A 17,626-nucleotide genomic window follows, 5' to 3' on the forward strand; every position below is an offset into this window, starting at 1 on the left:
TGCCACATTCTCTGTTCCTTGCAGCAAGGCTTCCCACCACCCTCCCACTGCCGGACCCCACTGCTGGTCTGGCTGCGGCAGCACCTCCTCTTCATCGGCACTGCCAAAATGACGCTGCTGGCCACCATCACCCCTGACAGCAGCACGTGAGGTCCATGGACTCATCCTGGCGCGTCCCGGCTCCTCCTCAGCCGCCCCGTACTGCGGCCCATGGAATGTTCCTCTGGCTCCCCGGCCCCTGGTGGCCGTGGCCAAGGCAGCAGTTACTGTGGCCCTGGTGGCTGGCCGCCCTGGTAGGAGCGCAGTAAGACCTTGTGCTTTGTGACGGCCTCGCCGCGGCGCCTCTGGTGATCCACCAGGAATTCCTTGAGGCGGTTGGTGGTGAAAGTCAGGGTCTGGCGGCGCAGCTTCATCAGGTAGGCGTCCTGGAGCCAGGCATTGGCGAAGCAGTCCTTCACCGTGGGGCGGCTCCTGCGGCAGAGCCGGCTCTCTGTCAGGGACTTCTGGGGTGCCCTCTGCTGCTCCAACCCCCAAACCCAGCCAGCACCCTTGCCCTGCAAGACCCAGGGGTCCCAGCCCTGTCCAAGAGCAGCGATGGACTCCAGGCTCCCACTGAGGATATCTGGAGGGGTCCCATGTGGCAGGGGCTGGCTCAGCCACAGGCACAGTCCGGTGCCATGTGTCCTCCCTGGCTGGGCTGGGCACTCACCAGGGGTGGACAGTGAGGACCTTGCGGATGAAGAGGGCAGCAGCCTGTGAGACGTTGGGGTACAGCTTGAAGGCATCAAAGCGCCCTGCCAGGATGCGGTTCTCCGTCTCGATGGGGTCCAGTTCAAAGAATGGGGACCGCCCACTGAGCCTGTGGTGGTGGAGGGGGTGATGGGCTGGGGGGACAGTGGTGGGAGGGTACTTGCTGTCCCACTTCCCCCCCATCCCTGGTTTGAAAAGCCACAGCTACCCAGAGTGTCTTCATCTCCCCATGTCCAGCTGGGAAGGGTCTGCTGGGCTAACAGCATCCCTTAGCCCTCCGTTAGCTTGGTGTCCTCTGTGGCACCGAGCCCTGGGTGGGGCTGACTACACTTCAAGGTTCTCATCCCCCGACCCCTTGTCTTACATGATGTAGGTGAGGATGCCAACACCCCAGACATCTGCTGCAGAGCCCACTGGGTCTCCCTTCACCACCTCTGGCGCTGTGGGCAGGGGAGCAGGTCTGTCATATACACAGAGACACCAGCCCCAGCATCCCAGCACACACAGCATCCACAGTATCCCCAGCACTTACAGAAGCCCCAGATCCCCAGGATCCCCAACACCCACAGCATTCCCAACGCCCATAGCAGCCAAGCACCCACAGCAGCCACAGCACTCCACTACTGCACCCTCCAACACCCCTCCCTGACACTGCGACACCCTGACAGAGCCCAACCAGCCTCCAAGGATGCCCCAACTGCCCCACAGCACCCAGACTCTCCCACTGACCCCAGCAATGCTAAAGAAATTTGCATACACTCCCAGCACCCCAAAGGCCTCCCACCTTCCCCAAGGATACAGTTCCTCCCCATTCCCAAGTCCCCCAGAGCATAGGCATACATGCACACCTTTGGGAATAAGCATGCCCCAGTTCTGTCCTGTCCCCCACGCCACTACACCTGTGGTGCCCCACTCACACATGTACTCCAGGGTGCCAGCACGCCGCCCCAGCTGCCGCAGCACAAGTGGGTTGTAGGTCTGGGCACTGCCAAAATCGATGATCTTGAGGGCATTTGTGCCTGAGACGATGATGTTGTCTGGCTTGATGTCGAGGTGCACAATGCGGCGGCCATGCAGGTACTCGAGGCCCTGCAGGAGCTGCAGTACGTAGCTCACCACGTCATCCTCCGAGTAGCGAAACCTGGGGGCAGGTGCCATCAGCAGGTAGCCCCATACCAGCCACTGTCCCTGGTGGCCCTGTGCCCCCCTGTACCTGTCCACGATGCTGTAGAGGATCTCCTTGCCAGCACAGTTCTCGCAGATGAGCACCAGGTAGCGGGGGGTGATGTACGCCTCATGCAGGGCCATGATGCGCTCATGGTGCAGCGCCTTGAGGATCTCGTACTCCTGCAGCACGCTCTGCTTCCGCTCTGCCTCGTAGGGCACAATCTTGGCCATGAAGTGCTTCCCTGTGGCATTCTCCTTGCAGAGCCGGATCACCCCAAAACGGCCTCTGCGGCATAGGGCAGGATTCAGCATCCCTGGTGTGGGGTGCTGCAAGAACACCCCTGGCAGAGCACCTTGTCCTACCACTACTCACCTTGCTTTCTCGTCCAAGAAGGTGTATGGCTTCTGGGGGATGCCCTGCCGCAGTGATGTGCTGTCTTTTGCCCCTGGGACCCCACTAGCAGCTGGGGGCTCCTTGGAGGGTGGGGGAGTGGTGGTGGGCTCCGGCGCAGGGGGTGATGTGGGGGGCATGGAGATGAAGGAGGTTACCATGTAGGGAGGCATCTTCCGGGAAGGTGTGGTGTTGGGGGTGGGAGATGGTGTGGGGGCTGAGCTGGGCGTGGTTGACACTGGGGAAACGGTGGGGGACTTGGAAGGAGACAGAGCCTGGGGCGGGGGGAAGTGTCCGTGGGAGGTGCAGGGGAGCCCAGAGTGGGGGTGTCTGTATGAGGAGAGGCAGCAGTCCGAGGAGGAGTGAACATCAGCTCAGGAGGCACATAGACAGTGATGTTGGGTGGAAGCTCAGGATCTGGTGGCACTCCCTCTTCACGGGGGGCAGGAGGTGGAGGGACCCCTGTGGGGGCACCCTCCTGTTCTGCTCCAGCTGCCTTCTGTACCACTCCCTTGTGCTTTCGTGGTGGTGTGGTGGGAGGGGCCCCTGCAGCCACCGGCTCCACGTGCTCCTCGGGTGTCTGGGTTGACCGGCTGGAAGCCACCTTCTCAGGAACGGGGACAGCAACATCCTTGGCTGGGGCAGCTCCAGCATCTACAGGGAGCAAAGGGAGGTGTGAGCCAGGTGGGGGAAAGTTAGGAGTGGGCTGTAAGTGGCACCTCATTTCCCAAAGCCCTGGGGGGGAGATTCCATGGGACTCAAGGATCCCCAAAGCACTCCAGAGGTCACAGGTGGCCCCATAGCCACTCCATGCCTATGGGACAGAGCTTGCTCACCTGCTGCCTCAAGATGCACCTTTACTGAGGGGTTGCTGTAGGGTCCCTGCCCAGCCTTGTTGACACAGGCCACACGAAACTTGGCAGTGCTCCCTGGAGGCAGCTCAGTCACATTGAAGTAGCAGTCAGTGATACCAGTGCTGACAATCTTCCACTCGTGCTCCCCTGCCAAAGCAGAAGTAAGGTAAGGCGAGGGCACACCAGGGACAGGGGCAGCCCACTGTCCCCTGTCCTTGATTCTGCCAAGCCACAGGGGACAGCGAGGACATTGGGCACTTTTGTCCTAGGTGCCCCTCCATGAGCCCATATTCCTGGCTGTGGCTCCCAGGGGATGGGAGGCAGCCCCACACCTTCCAGTCTGCGCTCCAGCGTGTAGGTGCAGGGGGCTTTGCTCTCAGCGGGCTTCCACAGCACTAGCACCGTGTTCTTGTACTTCTGGGGGATCTCCGGCGTACCTGGCCGCCCAGGGAGCCCTGCAAGGGTACAGACAGGGTGGGCTGGGTGTTCAGACAGGGCAGAGCAGAGCTGCTGCAGTGAGAGGGCATAACAACACATGGGTTCAGAGATGCTGGAAATGCTCATGTAAAACCAGTCCTCTTTCAAAAGCCCCCGTCTCTTGCATGCCCCAAGAGAGCAGTACTCTAGCGAGCTGCACCAACTGATCCCCAGCCACGTGCCCGACTTGTGCCCTTCCTGTCTCCCGAGGACCCCCCAGGCTCCTTACGTGCTACAGCCAGCGTGCAGGAGCTGATGGCTGTGCCCAGGATGTTGGCGGCTGCACACTCGTACAGCCCTGCATCCTTCCTGGAGACCTTGGCAATGGTGAGCATCTGACGTCCGTCCTTGCAGGAGACAACGTTCAGCCCACTGTCGGGCTGCAGGGACCTCTTGTCTGTAGGGGGAGAAGAGGAGTGGGATGATGCAGTGCCTGTCAGAGCCCACCCACCGAGGCAGTGCGGGCAGCGCCCCACCTTTCATCCAGAGGATCCGTGGGGTTGGGCTGCCAGCAGGAAGGCAGCAGAGGGTCAGCGCCTCGCCCTCCAGCAGCACCTGGTCCTTCAGCTTGATGTGGAAAATAGGGGGGAAATCTGGAAAGCAGAGTGGCGGGTTAGGCTGGGGTGGGGATACACACCCGCCATCCCGTCCTGGGGCTGCACCTACCCGATTCACTGGGTGTGTGTGGCCGGCCGGCGGCGAGTCCCTCCTCCCGCAGAAGGCTGGAGGGGATGCTGGGCTGTGAGGCCATCTTCTCCTTCTTGCCCCGGGACAGCCCCCAGCGCTCCCAGCGGGACCTCTTCTGAGTGTCACCCCCACCTGTGGGCACCCATGGCAGGTGAGAGAGCGGGGCCAGGCCAGGGCGGCCACACCTGCCGTACCCACAGCGACTGGGCCGTGGGGTGCCCGCAGGAGTGCCCCGCGGGATCGCCCCTCATCGCTCACCTTTGGCAGAGGCAGAGGAGCCTGTGCTGGCCTCGGAGCGCAGGGACTCGGAGGAAGGAGCGGGAGCAGGGGCGGGCCCCGGCCGCAAGCTCTCACCCTCGGAGCTGGCGCGACGGAGCTGCCGGGAGCCCTCGCCCTCCGGCCGCTCATCCGACACGCTGCGGAGCCGCGCCGAGACCCGCTCCATCGTGGCGCTGATCTTCCTCCGCACAGCCACCGCCGGTGACTCGCTCTCCCCACCACCCCCCGGCTCTGACTTGAGGCTCTCTGAGTCCCTCCGCTCCCTGGAGCTGGCCAGAGCCATGCTCCAGGAGAAGCGGCGCCCACCAGGTGGGGTCTCAGTGCTTCCGTCCTCCCCCATGCTCTTCTTCCTCTCAGCCGGCGGGGTCCGCTTGAGGAGTATGGACATCCTCCGGAAGAAGCCTCCATCCTTCTCCACCTCATGCAGGTCCTGCACCGACTTGGACTTGGCCGCCAGCCCGGTGGGCCGGTCCCTGCGCAGCTCCAGGGGCACGCCGGCCGGTGTAGGACGGTAGATGCCCTCGTCAGAGGCTGGGGGGCCGGCCAGGTGCCGGTCCTCGGAGCGGGAGCGGGTGAGGCGCTTCAGTCCCCGGGTGAGGGATGATTCGCGGCTCCGCTTGAACTTGGCCTCAAAGACCTCCTCCGAATCGATGTCCTGGATGACCAAGGAGCTGGAGGAGCCGGTGGGTTTCACCTCCCTCCTTGCTGCTGGTGCTGGCGTAGGGGGCTTTGCAGGGCTGGCTGGTGGTGTCTCCTTGATGTTTGGTGGGGGCTCATTGGTGGTCAGTGGGGGCTCCTCGGTGCCTGTCTCCTCACCTTGAATACCTCCCATGACTTGCATCATCTTGGCATAGGAAGACTTTATGTGAGTTTGGGGAACAGGGGTTGTGGACTTTGGTGGGGTGGGAGCTCCTGTCCTCGCAGCCCCCTCCCCACTGGCTCCAGCAGCCTTGGTGGGTGTCTTCTCTTCCTGTCCCCTGTCCGTGGGCTTCTTCCCTGTGGTGGTGGCAGCCTTGCCGGCCCCAGGTGGGCCATGCTCCTCAGGGATGCGCCTCCTCCCTGAGGCGGCCTTTGCAGGGCCAGCCTGGGGAACAGAGATCTCTGCTGGAGGGGGCGTTGGTGTGCTTGGGGTGTCTGGTGGCACTGTGGGCCGAGCATCAGAGAGGGCAGAGAGAGAGGGGGACTCCTTGAGCCGCTGGGCCTCCAGGCAGGCCACCGGGATCTCCAGGGGCGCACCGGAGCGTCGGTGCCGGACTACAGGCTCTGCGTCCCCGTGGCTGAAGGAGCTGCTCTTCTGCAGCCGGCACTCAGTGGGGAGGAGGCGCGGCGAGGTGGCTTCACTGGAGGCTGCCCGCACCAGCCGTGGCATGGCTGGAGCCTCCAGGCGGGCTGACCGTGAGACTTTCTTGTCAGGGCTGACCCCCAGGGTCTCCAGGAGGGGACCCCGCAGGCCACTGACCTTGCTGTCCCCAGAGCTACCCCGCAGCAGTCGCTGCCGCATCAGCTCCAGGCGCTGGGCATGATCATCCTCCCCCCAGACCATCTTTCTCCTTGGCAACTCCATGGAGGCTGCCTTGGCTAGGGCCTCACGGGGGCCCCGGGCTGCCTCAGCCCCCTCCTCAGTCCCCTGGAGCTGTTGGAGCAGCAGGGCGCTGTCAGCAGAGCTGCCCCTCTTCAGCTCTCCCCGACGGGCACTCCCTGGGGACTCCAGGCTGGAACCCTTCCTCATGGCTTTGCGAGGATACTCCGGCCGCTTCTGGGCTTCAGGGGCTTCCTCATCAGAGGAACCAGCTGCCTCCACCTCTGCACATGGTCGCCGTGGCCCAGCACTCCTTGGCCGCTTCCCCAGGGCCACCCCAGGCTTCCCTGTGCCCTGGCTCTGCCACTCCATGGCAGACGCATCCCCCTCCGGCTGCAGCCCCTCGGATGTCCCAATGGTCTCATCGTCTGTGGGGATCTCATTGAGTGACATGCGGGAGCCAGAGAACTCCACCTGGTGTGGCATGGGTATGAAGGGCAGCTCATCCAGGTCGTCTGAGTCTGAGGAGGATGACAGCGCTGGTGACTCTTTGAGATGCCGGGGCACGGCGATGGAGAGGTGGTTGGACGTGTCCTCCAGCAGCTCTGGGATCGGCCGCAGCACCATGTTGCACTTGTAGCTGATCTGTGAGCGCTGCAGCCAGCAGAGAGGGCTGGGTCAGGCTCAGGTGCGTGGCATGGCATCATCCTGCCATTACACATCCCCCCATCCTGCCCAAGACACAGTCCCACCTGCCCTGTCCCTCCCCAGCCCCTGCCTTCACCTGCCATTTCCGACGGGAGATGAAGAGCTTGAGGTGGTCGGTGCTGATGACCTTCCCCTTTGCCAGTGTCTGTGGGGTGAGGGAACAACGGTGTCCCTTGGAGCCTGCAGCAGGCTCAGGGAACCCCTTGGCCTCTTGGCATTAGTTCCGAGCCCAGACTCACCTTAAACCAGGGATGCTCCAGGGTCTGTTCTGCATTGGGTCTCCTGTGAACCGACACCATTGGGTGAGAACACCCAGGACCACAGGCTTTGGCCAGGGGAAAAAGGGCAGGAGAGTCTGGCTGCCCATGGTGCACCCCAGCAGAATTGTGCAGCTAGCCTTGCCCTTGGGCACCCTGATGCATGGGGGTCCCCACCCTCCCTTGAGCACAAAGCTCATGCTGAAGGGGCAGGGGATGGGGAAGGGAACCCTGCAGTACTCACAGCTTGTCATTGACCAGCACTTTGATGACAAAGCCCTTGGCTTCCCGGGTGAGCCCCTGGAACATCCTCTCCTCAAATGCCACATTGTAGTTGCGGATGTTCATCAGCGTTGTCTTGTCATTCTCCCCCACAAAGGGGGAGATCCCTGTCAAGCTGCCAAGGAGGAGACACTGTCACTGGGCCATGGGGCCATGAAAAACAACATGGAAAATACAGGGAACTGAGGACAGGACCCCAGACCCCATCTCTGGGGTCATGGGGACATGGGAAACAGCATGGCAAGTATGGGATGCTGAGGACAGGACCTCAGACTTCAGCCCTGGTGCCATGGGGAGGGCAGGGGTAGGAGCAGCTGCAAAGGAGGCTGAGTCTGTAAGGAGTCATGTGCATGGTCACAGCCTCAGCTCTGGAGCTGGTGAGGGGGTGGAAAGGGTGTCTCTCCTGTGGAGACACACCGGGGCACTTACCAGAGGTATGCGATAACCCCCACAGGCCTGCAGAGAGGAGAGCACAGTTAATGCACATCACAAACCCTCCAGGGTGCCCAGTCTCTCCTGGCACAGCAGGGAGCCCACCGACCACCCAAGGGCCGCCCTTACCAGATGTCAGTGACGCTGGAGACAGGCGTCTGGTTGACAATCTCAGGGCCCACGAACTCAGGGGTGCCATACTTGCAGTACTGTGGCTCCTCAGACGTCAGCTCCTGTGCATTGCCGAAGTCACAGATCCGGATCTGCTCGCTGCTCAAATCTGCCATCAGGAGGTTTTCTGGCTACAGGACAGTGCAGAGCAGAGGGGAGCTTGGCAGGATGCAGGGGCTTTCCCCAGGGAATGAATGTTCCCTCTCAGCAGGACCACTCCCCACCCAGTGCACCAGGAGCCCTTCACTGGAGGCACCGGGCAGGAAGAGTCTATAAAGACTCTCACTCACTTTGATGTCCAGGTGCAGGACACTGTGCTGGTGCAGGTAGCAGATCCCTTCCAGGACCTGCCGCATGTACGAGCGGACCTGCAAGAGATGGAGTGAGAAGAGTGGGCAGCCCAAACGGGAGTCAGCTGCACACTGACCCTATGCAGAGGAGAATGAGGGCTGTGGCCCCCTTAGTAGCCTGATACAATAAGCACTACACATTTCTAGGCTGGGACAGACACCACTGTCCCCAGGATCCCTCCCTTCCACATCACTTTGCTCCCACAGCGTTCACTCACCTCCGACTCACACACTGAGGGCTTCCTCACCATCCTATCCAGCAGTTCTTCTTCAGAGCATCTGGGCCCCAGTCAAGAAGCATAAAAATTCCATGCTCCATTGTGCCCCACACCCAGCTCCTCTGCACCCACTCTGCCCACCTGTCCCCTGTAAGAGCCTCCCCTCCTCCCCTGTGCTGTGCACCCATGGAGCAGTGCCCAGAGGATACAGCTCCATGACCACGATGACGGCATTCTTCTTCTCAAAGGCATCGTGGAAGAAGACGATGCGCTCATGGTCCAGCTGAGACAGAATGTGCAGCTCCCTCCGCGCCGACTGCTTGGCCTTGGTCCTCCCAGGGATGAACTTGGCGGCGAAGTCCAGCCGGGTGCTCTTCTCTGTCACCCTCCGCAGATAGGAGAAAGCCCCCCTGCAATTCAGCAGTAGGGGTAAGGGAGGATAAGAAGGTGTGTGAGCAGGAGAGCTCCCCCTTCCCTGAGCAGCTGGCACAGGCACCCACTCTGCAGGGAGCTGCTTGCAGCCTCAGCTGCCTCTGTTACAGAGGCACAGAGACCCCAAGCTGGGCTTTTCTCTGACCATGCCAGGTCCCCAGCCTAAGCTGGCACAGGAGCATCCCCTGACAGCTGAGAGGAGCCCCAGCACACCAAGATCGGGCATATAATGGAGCTTAGTGCCCTATGTCGGAGCCCCAGGGTGCAGCCTGGCTCCAGTGCCCCAGTCCCTGCAGTGCCCAGGATGTCCCATCCTGCCGGGGCCCACCTACCTCCCGATCTCCTCGTGCACATCATAGTAGTCGGTCAGGCGTCGTGCCTTGTGCAGCGCATCCTCCTCCATGGCAGCATCCGCAGTGGGCTGGGCTGGGAGAAGGAAAGGCGCTGGCAAGGGGCAAGCCAGACATCCAGGCTCTGCCATCCGGGGCTGGGGAGCCAGTCAGCCATACCTGCCTGCACCACCAGCTCTGCTTTGCAGGAGACCTCCCCAGCCAGATTCTTGGCTGTGCAGGTGTAGACACCACTGTCAGGCTCGGCAGCACCCAGCACCACCAGCGAGCACTCATTGTCCTCATACACGAAGCTCAGGTGGCTGCTCTCCTCCAGCAGCTCCCCATCCTGAGGGTAGCAGGGGTATTGGGGGCGTCCTGTCCCATCCCTGACCAACTCCCACCACCCTTTCCCCATGGGTGGGGCATAGGACACATCCTTTATCACCAGTGCAGCAACCCCGGTGAGGCTGTGAAATGTGTGGGTCTGGTGGGAATATGGTTCAGGAAGGGGTTGGGGGCTCCCAGCCCACCTTGTACCACATGATGTCCGGCAGTGGTTTCCCCTCCACCACCACAGCGAATCGTGGTGTCTCCCCTTCCTGGGCATCGATGTCCTCCATGATGGACTCAAAACGCGGTGCCTCTGCCAAGAGATGGGGCATGGGGCACCGTGGGGCAGTGCCAGCCCCCTGCCAGTGGCACAGAGCGTACAGCTGCGAGGTGCTGCAAGTAGGGGTAGGGGCATGGAGTGACATGGGGCAGTGCCACTCCAATGCATGTGGAAGTGGGACTCCTCTACTGGGCAAACCACCAATGGCATGTGTCTGCAGCAGCATTCAGCAGTTTGCCTTTGGAGTGGGGCACTGTGGAGCAGTGCCATTCTCAGCACACAGGCATGGGGCACTGTGGGAATCCATCTCTCGTTACATATGGATGTGGGGTACTGTGGGGCACTGTGGAGGTGTCCCTTATGGTTCTTGGCTATAGGGCACTGAGAGCAGTGCCTCCCAAGTATACTCAGGGATGGGACACCCTGCAGCAGTGCCACCCATGGCACCCATGGCTAAGGGACACCATGAGGCACTGCCTCCCCAAGTACACACTTATGGGACACCTCTGCCCAGGTCACACATGGGTATGAGACACCAGGCAGCAGTGCCAATGTTCGTGGCTTATCAATTCCATGATTGCCACCCTACAGATCGGAATTGCCACAACATACGAGTGTGAAGGACTGAGGAGCAGTGTCACACTATGGGGCAGTGGCCCCATGGCACATGGGCATGGTGCACCATGGGGCAATGCCCCCCCAGCATATGGGCTTGGAGCACCATAGGGTGGCACCCCCCAGCAGAGGGACACCCTCCCCGTGCAGGGGCACGTACCTGCGAGGCGGAGGTGCAGGGTGCAGTGGGCAGTGCCGTGGCGGTTGCTCACCTCACAGGCCAGCAGCCCCCCAGCCCCCCGGCCCACGCGCAGCAGACGCAGGCAGTGCTGGTCATCGTCTGGCATCATCATCTCACATGTGCCCTCCAGTTCCCCCAGCACCTGCCCAGCCCTGCAAGCACAGCAGCTGTCACCTCACAGCTCCACAGGCAGAACAACTGCCCCACTGATAGATCCCACCCCACAGCCCCAGGACCACCTTCTTACCCACAGTCAGCCCCAGTTCCCATCCCACAGCCCCAGTTCCCATCCCATTGCTAGCTCTGCCTCCTCAATGGCTCTTGCCCCTTAATACCCTACAGATAACACCCCACAACCCGCCCCCACAACTCCTCAGAGCCCTGGACATCATCCTTGTGCACACATCCAGCCCAGCCCCAGGGAAGGAGCCCACCCCACACACAGTGGGCTGCATGGAGAGGCGGAAGTCCTTCTATGTGCATCCTGTGGGCTTATGCTAGGCACAGGGCAGGCAACAAGGCACAGTGCCATGTCCTACCTCTTCCAGGTGACAGTGGCCTCCACGTGGTTGATGGTGATGGTGATGGAGGCTGGCTGGCCTTCTACCACATACACCACGTCTGGCTTGTCCAGGATGACTGGGGCCTCCTCCAGGTAGGGACCTGCCAAATGCATTTTCACCAACCCCTGCCCACTCCATGCCACCCAGCCCTGGGCAGCTTGTCACCCAGCAAGGGACAGAGACCTCTACCCCAGCTACCCACTCCCTCCCCACTGCCCTTCTCACCCCGGTCCAGGAGCTGCACGGGCCCCACAGGTGGGGAGGGCTTGCTGTTGCTCTTGGGAGTGGCAGTGATGACACGGAAGAGGTACTGGGCACCCTTGGTCAGCCTGTGCACTGTGTAGGTGGTGTCCTGCACGCCGGTCACCAGCACCACCCACTGCATCGTGCCCAGCACTTGCATTTGCACCACGTAGGTCACCGAGTTAGGGTCTGAAAGGGGAGAGGGTCAGTGCAGAGCCCCTGGCATGGAGCTACCCTGTACACCCCATCAGGCACTGCCCACCCCCTGCCATCTTCCTGCCCATAGCCTGTCCCCTTACCTATGGCAGCATCCAGCCACTTGGGCTTGTTCCAGGTCAGCGTGATGGCTCTGCCAGTCACTGAGGCCACAGTGGGGGGCCCGTCTGGGGGGGTTGGCACCACATCTGCAGGGGGAGGTGGGCAGGAATGTAAGCATAGCCACTGCCCCAGCTTATCAGGGCATCTGCCTCATGCTCTGGGAGATACTGGCTGCGGGGATGGATGAGACCAGTAATTTCTGGTTTCCTGGTGGGGGCTCAGCCTGCCAGCCCCTGTGGGTCTGGCACTGCCAGCAAGCTTCATGCAGGACCTAGTGGTCCAGGGATGGCTACTGACCACACAAGATGAGAACTGCACTGCTGGCCCCACTTTTAGGTTGGATTAGAGACCTCCTGAGGTCCCCTCCAACCTAAACTGCCCTGTGATCCTATTCCCCTAGGACCTCACGACGATCCTGGGTCACAGCCTGGCAGGGTGGCAGTGAGTGGCCACACATCCCAGGTGGTGTCTGCTGCTGCTTACCAGTGACATAGAGGTGTGCATAGCACGTGGCCTTCCCCACTTTGTTGGCAATGACACTTTTGTAGACACCAGCGTGTGCGTGGCTCACAGCCGTGAATACCAGACGATGGATGTCTTTATCTGGTGGAGAACAGGGGGACACAGGTAAGACCCTACCAGCTAAGCAGCACAGAGCTCCTCTTCCTGCCTCATGGGGTGAAAAGGTCTAGGGGGTGATGCCTCCTCCAAGGGTGTTTCCCCTTCTCCCACCCCATGTAGAGGGACCCCAGGGGATGGGGAAGGCAACGAGGAGTCCTACATTGCATCATCTTGCGGTCATCAGTGCTGTCAATTCGGGAGCCATTGTGGTACCAGGTGATGGAGGGGTAGGGCATCCCGGCCACCTGGCACTCCAGCATGGCCTCCTTTGACTCCACCACGTCCAGGTTGTGCAGTGGCTTCAGGAAATCAGGCATGGTGAAGCACTCTGTCTCTGTCTCCACCTGCTCTGGCTCCTCCGGGATAGATGGCATCTTCTCCAGCTTAGAGCTGCAAGAGCCCGCAGATGCTCACGATGGGAGCACGGTGCAGTGCCCCCAGCTCAGCCCCAGCCCCAGGCTTTGTGTAAGCCTGTTGTATACTCCAGAGGGGAGTGAGCAGGGGGAAGCAGATTCCAGTGACCATCCAACTCTTACATCTGGGAGGCTGCAGATGGCCGTGGCTCCTCCACATAGAGCTCAGCAGAGCACTCCACATGGCCATGGATGTTTCTGGCGATTGCCTTGTACTGCCCTTCATCTTCACTGCCCACGTGCACAATGACCAGCGAGTGCAGCCCTCCGTCCTGCTGAATCCGCACGTTCTCCCCCTCCTGCACTGGCAGGCCTGTGCAGAAACACACACCACCATCAGCAGCAGCATCCCCTCCAGTCCCAGCCAGGTGCAGCCTTAGTGTGCAGCCCCCAAGGGGATGAGGTCTCCCTGCAGGGCCCTTGGCAAGCTCTCTGAGCTTGGGGGTTACCAAAGTGAGTCCAGGTAACCGTCGGAGGGGGAGTCCCGCTGATCATGCAGACAAAGCGCGCTGTCCGCCCTTCCACCACGTCCACATCCTCCAGCTTGCGGGTGAAGAGCGGCTGCACAGAGGGCTGCACCATCAGCCGGGCACTGCAGGTCAGCTCATCTGCGAGGAGAGCAGGCACTGTGAGCCCCACAGCACATGCCTGTGCAGGGCAGGAGCAGCCTGTGACACCCCCTGGCTGCAGCCCAGCAACCAGTGTGGCTGTGGGTGAGCATACCCCACACATGGTGTGGGTGACCCCGGGTGTGTGGGGTTCCAGGCTCTGACCCTGTGCAGGGCAGGGGGGCACAAATGTGTACAAGGTCCCCCTGCCCAGGGCTGGGGCTCTGATGGCAGCAGGCACCTCTTTCCCTTCTGCACAGCAGTACAGGTGCCAGAGCAAGGTGGGTGGGAGGATGCCCTGTCCTCCCCACAGGGCAGGAGATCACAGCTGGCCTATCCCCTTGGGAATGGGGCAGCAATGCTCGAGCAGGTAGTGCCAGCACATGCAGCATCCAAGGAGCAGCATGGAGACACGAGCAGGCTCGATGCTCCAGGTGAGGGGACTTCCAGCAGGGACCACTTTGCAATGACAGTATTGTCACCCACTCTGGGTAAGGATGGGCAACACAATTCTCAGGCACACCCTCACCTGCCTGAGCCCCAAACTGCTGCTGCCTTCAAAGCCCCATGGGAATACAGCCTCCTTCATGGAGGATTGCACAGGCACCAACCACAGGGTGCAGGGAATGCTGCTTCTCCCTGCAATGCCCCCCAGCCCAGCTGCCTAGGTGGGCAGGAGAGTGGACTCTGCGTGGGTCACAGCTGTGGGCAGCATGCACAGGCACAGGTATGTCAGAGCCATGGGACTGAGGCCCATGCAGCTCTTGCTGAGCTGCCATCAGTGATGGTTTGGTGGGAGAGGCTGGGAAGCCCTGACTCCCTGTCCATTTTCCCACCACCTCCCAAGCCAGCAGAGGCACATCAGTACTGGAGCAGGATGCCCAGAAGCTCTGAAGCCAGGGGACAGGGACAGCTGGACTCCAGGCCTGCATCCACCTGGTGCAACCATGGAACGAATGCATCTTCCCAGGTTTCAGGGAGCCTCATGCATGCTGGCAGAGGAGCTGACTGGAGTGGGGTGGGACAGAGCTGCAGGGCTCAGGGTGCCGGAGTCCAAGAACTGATGCACACCAGGTCTCCCTGAGAAATCTTCCTACCACCTGGGGCTACCACCCATTCCCTATCCCCCTGTCTCCCTGTACCCCATCTCCAGCGCTCACAGCTGCATCCCTGGGAACAAGAGCTCTGAGCCCAAGGTAGAGGGGGTCTTTCCACCCCGCTAGGGCCAAGCCCTGAGTGAGACCCCCTCTGGGGGAGCTGCACGCCCACCGCTTACCTTTGGCAGTGCTGAGCTTGCAGGTGTAGATTCCGCTGTCATCTTCATGCACAGAGGTGAGCAGCAGCTTGCACTTGCGCCCATCAAAATGCATCTTGCATTTGAGCAGTGCAGGCTGGAGCAGCCGGCCCCGGGACAGCCAGTCCACGTCCATGTCTGGCGGGCCGGCCACCATGCACTCAAAGACCGCCAGCTCCCCCGCCCCGACCACCAAGTCCTGCAGGGGAACCACGATGGCCAGGGACTGGCACTCGGGGCGAGCTGCCCGGGGAGGGGGGAGAGAGAGAAAGAAAGAGAGAGATGCATCTCAGCAACTGAAAAGCAACCATGAGAGGTAGCAGGGATGGAGTGGGAGTACATGCAGGGCAGTGGTTCATGCAGGGAGGGGGCCTGGTGCAGCGGGCAGGGAGTGCAGCAGGGAAGGGTGGGATGGGAGGCGAGATGTGGAAAGCAGAGCTGAGCAGGGAGGGGGCTGGGGGTGAGGGGAGGTGTCCGTGCCAGGAACACACCACACAGCGCTTTACCAAACAGATTTTATTAGAGCTACAAAAAAAAAAGGGTCACGGCCTCGCAGCCCGCCCTCCCCATCAAGCCCCCTCCCTGGGAAGAAGAGACCCACAGCCAGGGGATGCTCCTGAGGGACCCAAGCCCTGGGGCTACAAGGGACGTGTCTTGGTGGCCAAGCTGGCACCTGAGTGGCCACCGTGAGCCAAAGGGGCCAATGATCTCCCTCCCGCCTGCACCTCACGCAGGGTGTTCCCCGGTGGGGTCCCTGGGGTCTCCTGTCTCCCGCGCTCCAAGGTGACTGTCACAGAGCTCCCACCGCACTGCGGCTCCTTCCCTACAGCCCTGGCCGGCACGGCGGCAACCGCGGGCTCAGCTCCCTGCTCCCTTTCCCTGGGCAGCAAGAGAGAGGCAGCAGAACACACAGACAGGGACAAACGGATGGAGCAAGAGACAAGACAGCATCATATGGGCACCCTGGCCCGGCTGAGGGGGCGCCTGCTGCTCCCCTGCTGCTCCCCCCGCCCCGCCTCAGTGACGCCTGCCCCGGCCATCTGGCGAGCCCCGGCCCGCAGTCGAGGGCCCGCGCGTCCCCGCGGTGCGTCCAGGACGAGGCGGCGGATGGAGAAGGAGGTAATAACACAAGGTGAGGTCCACTGCCTAAGAGGTGTCCAACTAAGAGCCCCGCAGCCGCGGCTCTGAGAGATGCACCCCCTTATCGTACTCCCCCTGCGTACAGACAAAAACCGCAGTCAGCAAGCAGAAGGGTTAGTGCAGCAGCGACGGGAGCGGCACGGACACACATACCAGCGCCAGCACGAGGGGTGCGAGTGGGCAGCAAGGCACGGAGTCATCTGCTGAGCCCCCCAAGAAGGGCCGGGGTTGGGCCATCGCCCCTGCAGCCCGGCTTCTGCCCGTCGTGGGACCCTGGGAGGGCTTCCGCTCCCGCCCCCGTGCCGCCGCGCCTTGCTGTAGGCTGGGAGCGCTATCCCGGCAGCGTGCAAGCAGCGCAGCCAAGGCCGGGCTGGGATGGGCACAGCTCAGGGGGGCTCAGGCAGCCATCAGCGGGGAGGGCTGGGGGAGCAGGGCACACACAGCAAAGGGCAAGAGGAGGGAGGCAGCATCACTCATCCCCACAGGCCCCTTCCCTGGCCTTGGGGATACCAGGCAGAGCCTGGCTATCAGTCCCAACTCCCCCCTCACCCCCTCAAAATGCACACACACTTTGGGGTCCTAGGGGGACCACAGCAGGGCTGAGGAGCGATAGCAAGGAAAGGGGAGTGGACAGTGAAGTCCTGTACATATGGGACATTGCTGGAAATGGGCAGGGAGGGACCCCCTGCAAGTTGCCCTGTGCCTGGCAGGTAGCCTGGGGCAAGGAGGGAGCAAGCTGCAGGGAGTTTCCTACAGAGCCCCCAAGGCAAAAAGCCCTCCCTGGTTAGCCAGGGGCAGCACTGGGGCGACATGGGGTGAAGCTGGGCTGTGAGAAGCAGTTGGGTCTGGGTCAGATCAAGGGGGCTCTGGGACAGCAGGCAACAGGTGGGACCCAGGGCTGCGCATCTGGATGAGACAGCAAGGCAGACTGCCTTTTGCTGCAGGGCCAGCCTCTGCAGACAGCCCCAGGCACGCAGCTCCACTTTCCTGTTCCCCACCTGTGCCACCACAGGGGGAGCTGGCTTGTCCCCTTCTTATGTCACACCACCAAGTGGGGGGCCTGCAGTGGTGCCTTCTCCACAGCTCATGCAGGGCACTAGAGCCAGTTGGCCTCTCAGGTTCTTGAATGACATACTCAGGGAGTTTTACCTCTGACCTCCAGCTTGGCCTCGCACTGCTTGGTGCCATACTCGTTGACGGCCTTGCAGGTGTAGAAGCCGGTGTCAGTGTGCTCTGCCGCCAGGATGTGCAGTGTGAAGAGCCCCCGCACGCCCTCTGCCTCCTCCGCGTGGTGCCGGCGCCCATACTTCACTGGCTGCCTGTTTCTCAGCCTGCTCCAGACAGAGACGGAGCATCGTGGTCACACCTGGCCCTGCACACCCAGCCTGGCTGTCCCCAAAAAAACCTTCTCCAACACTCCCTGCTCAGGATCAGAGCTCCGTGCAACCATCCCCAAATGGAGAGGTCACTGTGCCTGTCCCCTCCTTTTCTGCCTAGTTGTGACCCCAGAGAGCAGCAGGACTCACCAGTAAATGATGGGCTTGGGCTCCCCACGGACACGGACGCTCATGCTAACATCCTGCCCCTCCAGCACCGACTGGTCCGACAAGGATACCTGGGGAAAGAGGGGTCAGAGAGTAGCAAGCACTGTCTGCACACAGGACCATGCACCCCACCACTGCACCCAGGGCTGTCTGTCTGTCCCCTGTCACAA

General features: G+C 61.8%; 1 protein-coding gene across 1 annotated transcript in view; it reads right to left on the reverse strand.

Moving 5' to 3' along the window:
• The window catches only part of SPEG (striated muscle enriched protein kinase), a 37,457-nt gene continuing 19,831 nt past the window's right edge, over positions 1-17,626 (reverse strand). The window contains 35 exon segments of the mRNA XM_030952538.1: positions 1-471; positions 710-859; positions 1,115-1,190; positions 1,668-1,891; positions 1,964-2,203; positions 2,291-2,591; positions 2,594-2,962; positions 3,145-3,309; positions 3,495-3,617; positions 3,869-4,036; positions 4,116-4,232; positions 4,306-4,458; positions 4,585-6,778; positions 6,909-6,977; positions 7,072-7,114; positions 7,334-7,486; positions 7,801-7,827; positions 7,933-8,105; positions 8,265-8,342; positions 8,543-8,603; positions 8,752-8,952; positions 9,307-9,400; positions 9,484-9,652; positions 9,837-9,949; positions 10,692-10,864; positions 11,252-11,375; positions 11,501-11,707; positions 11,818-11,922; positions 12,320-12,439; positions 12,618-12,847; positions 12,994-13,183; positions 13,320-13,478; positions 14,755-15,015; positions 17,062-17,243; positions 17,439-17,527. Of these exon segments, the coding sequence (XP_030808398.1) occupies positions 264-471; positions 710-859; positions 1,115-1,190; positions 1,668-1,891; positions 1,964-2,203; positions 2,291-2,591; positions 2,594-2,962; positions 3,145-3,309; positions 3,495-3,617; positions 3,869-4,036; positions 4,116-4,232; positions 4,306-4,458; positions 4,585-6,778; positions 6,909-6,977; positions 7,072-7,114; positions 7,334-7,486; positions 7,801-7,827; positions 7,933-8,105; positions 8,265-8,342; positions 8,543-8,603; positions 8,752-8,952; positions 9,307-9,400; positions 9,484-9,652; positions 9,837-9,949; positions 10,692-10,864; positions 11,252-11,375; positions 11,501-11,707; positions 11,818-11,922; positions 12,320-12,439; positions 12,618-12,847; positions 12,994-13,183; positions 13,320-13,478; positions 14,755-15,015; positions 17,062-17,243; positions 17,439-17,527 (7,509 nt within the window). The 3' untranslated portion in view covers positions 1-263.

The sequence above is a fragment of the Camarhynchus parvulus genome, chromosome 7, assembly GCF_901933205.1.
Source record: "Camarhynchus parvulus chromosome 7, STF_HiC, whole genome shotgun sequence".
NCBI lineage: Eukaryota > Metazoa > Chordata > Aves > Passeriformes > Thraupidae > Camarhynchus > Camarhynchus parvulus.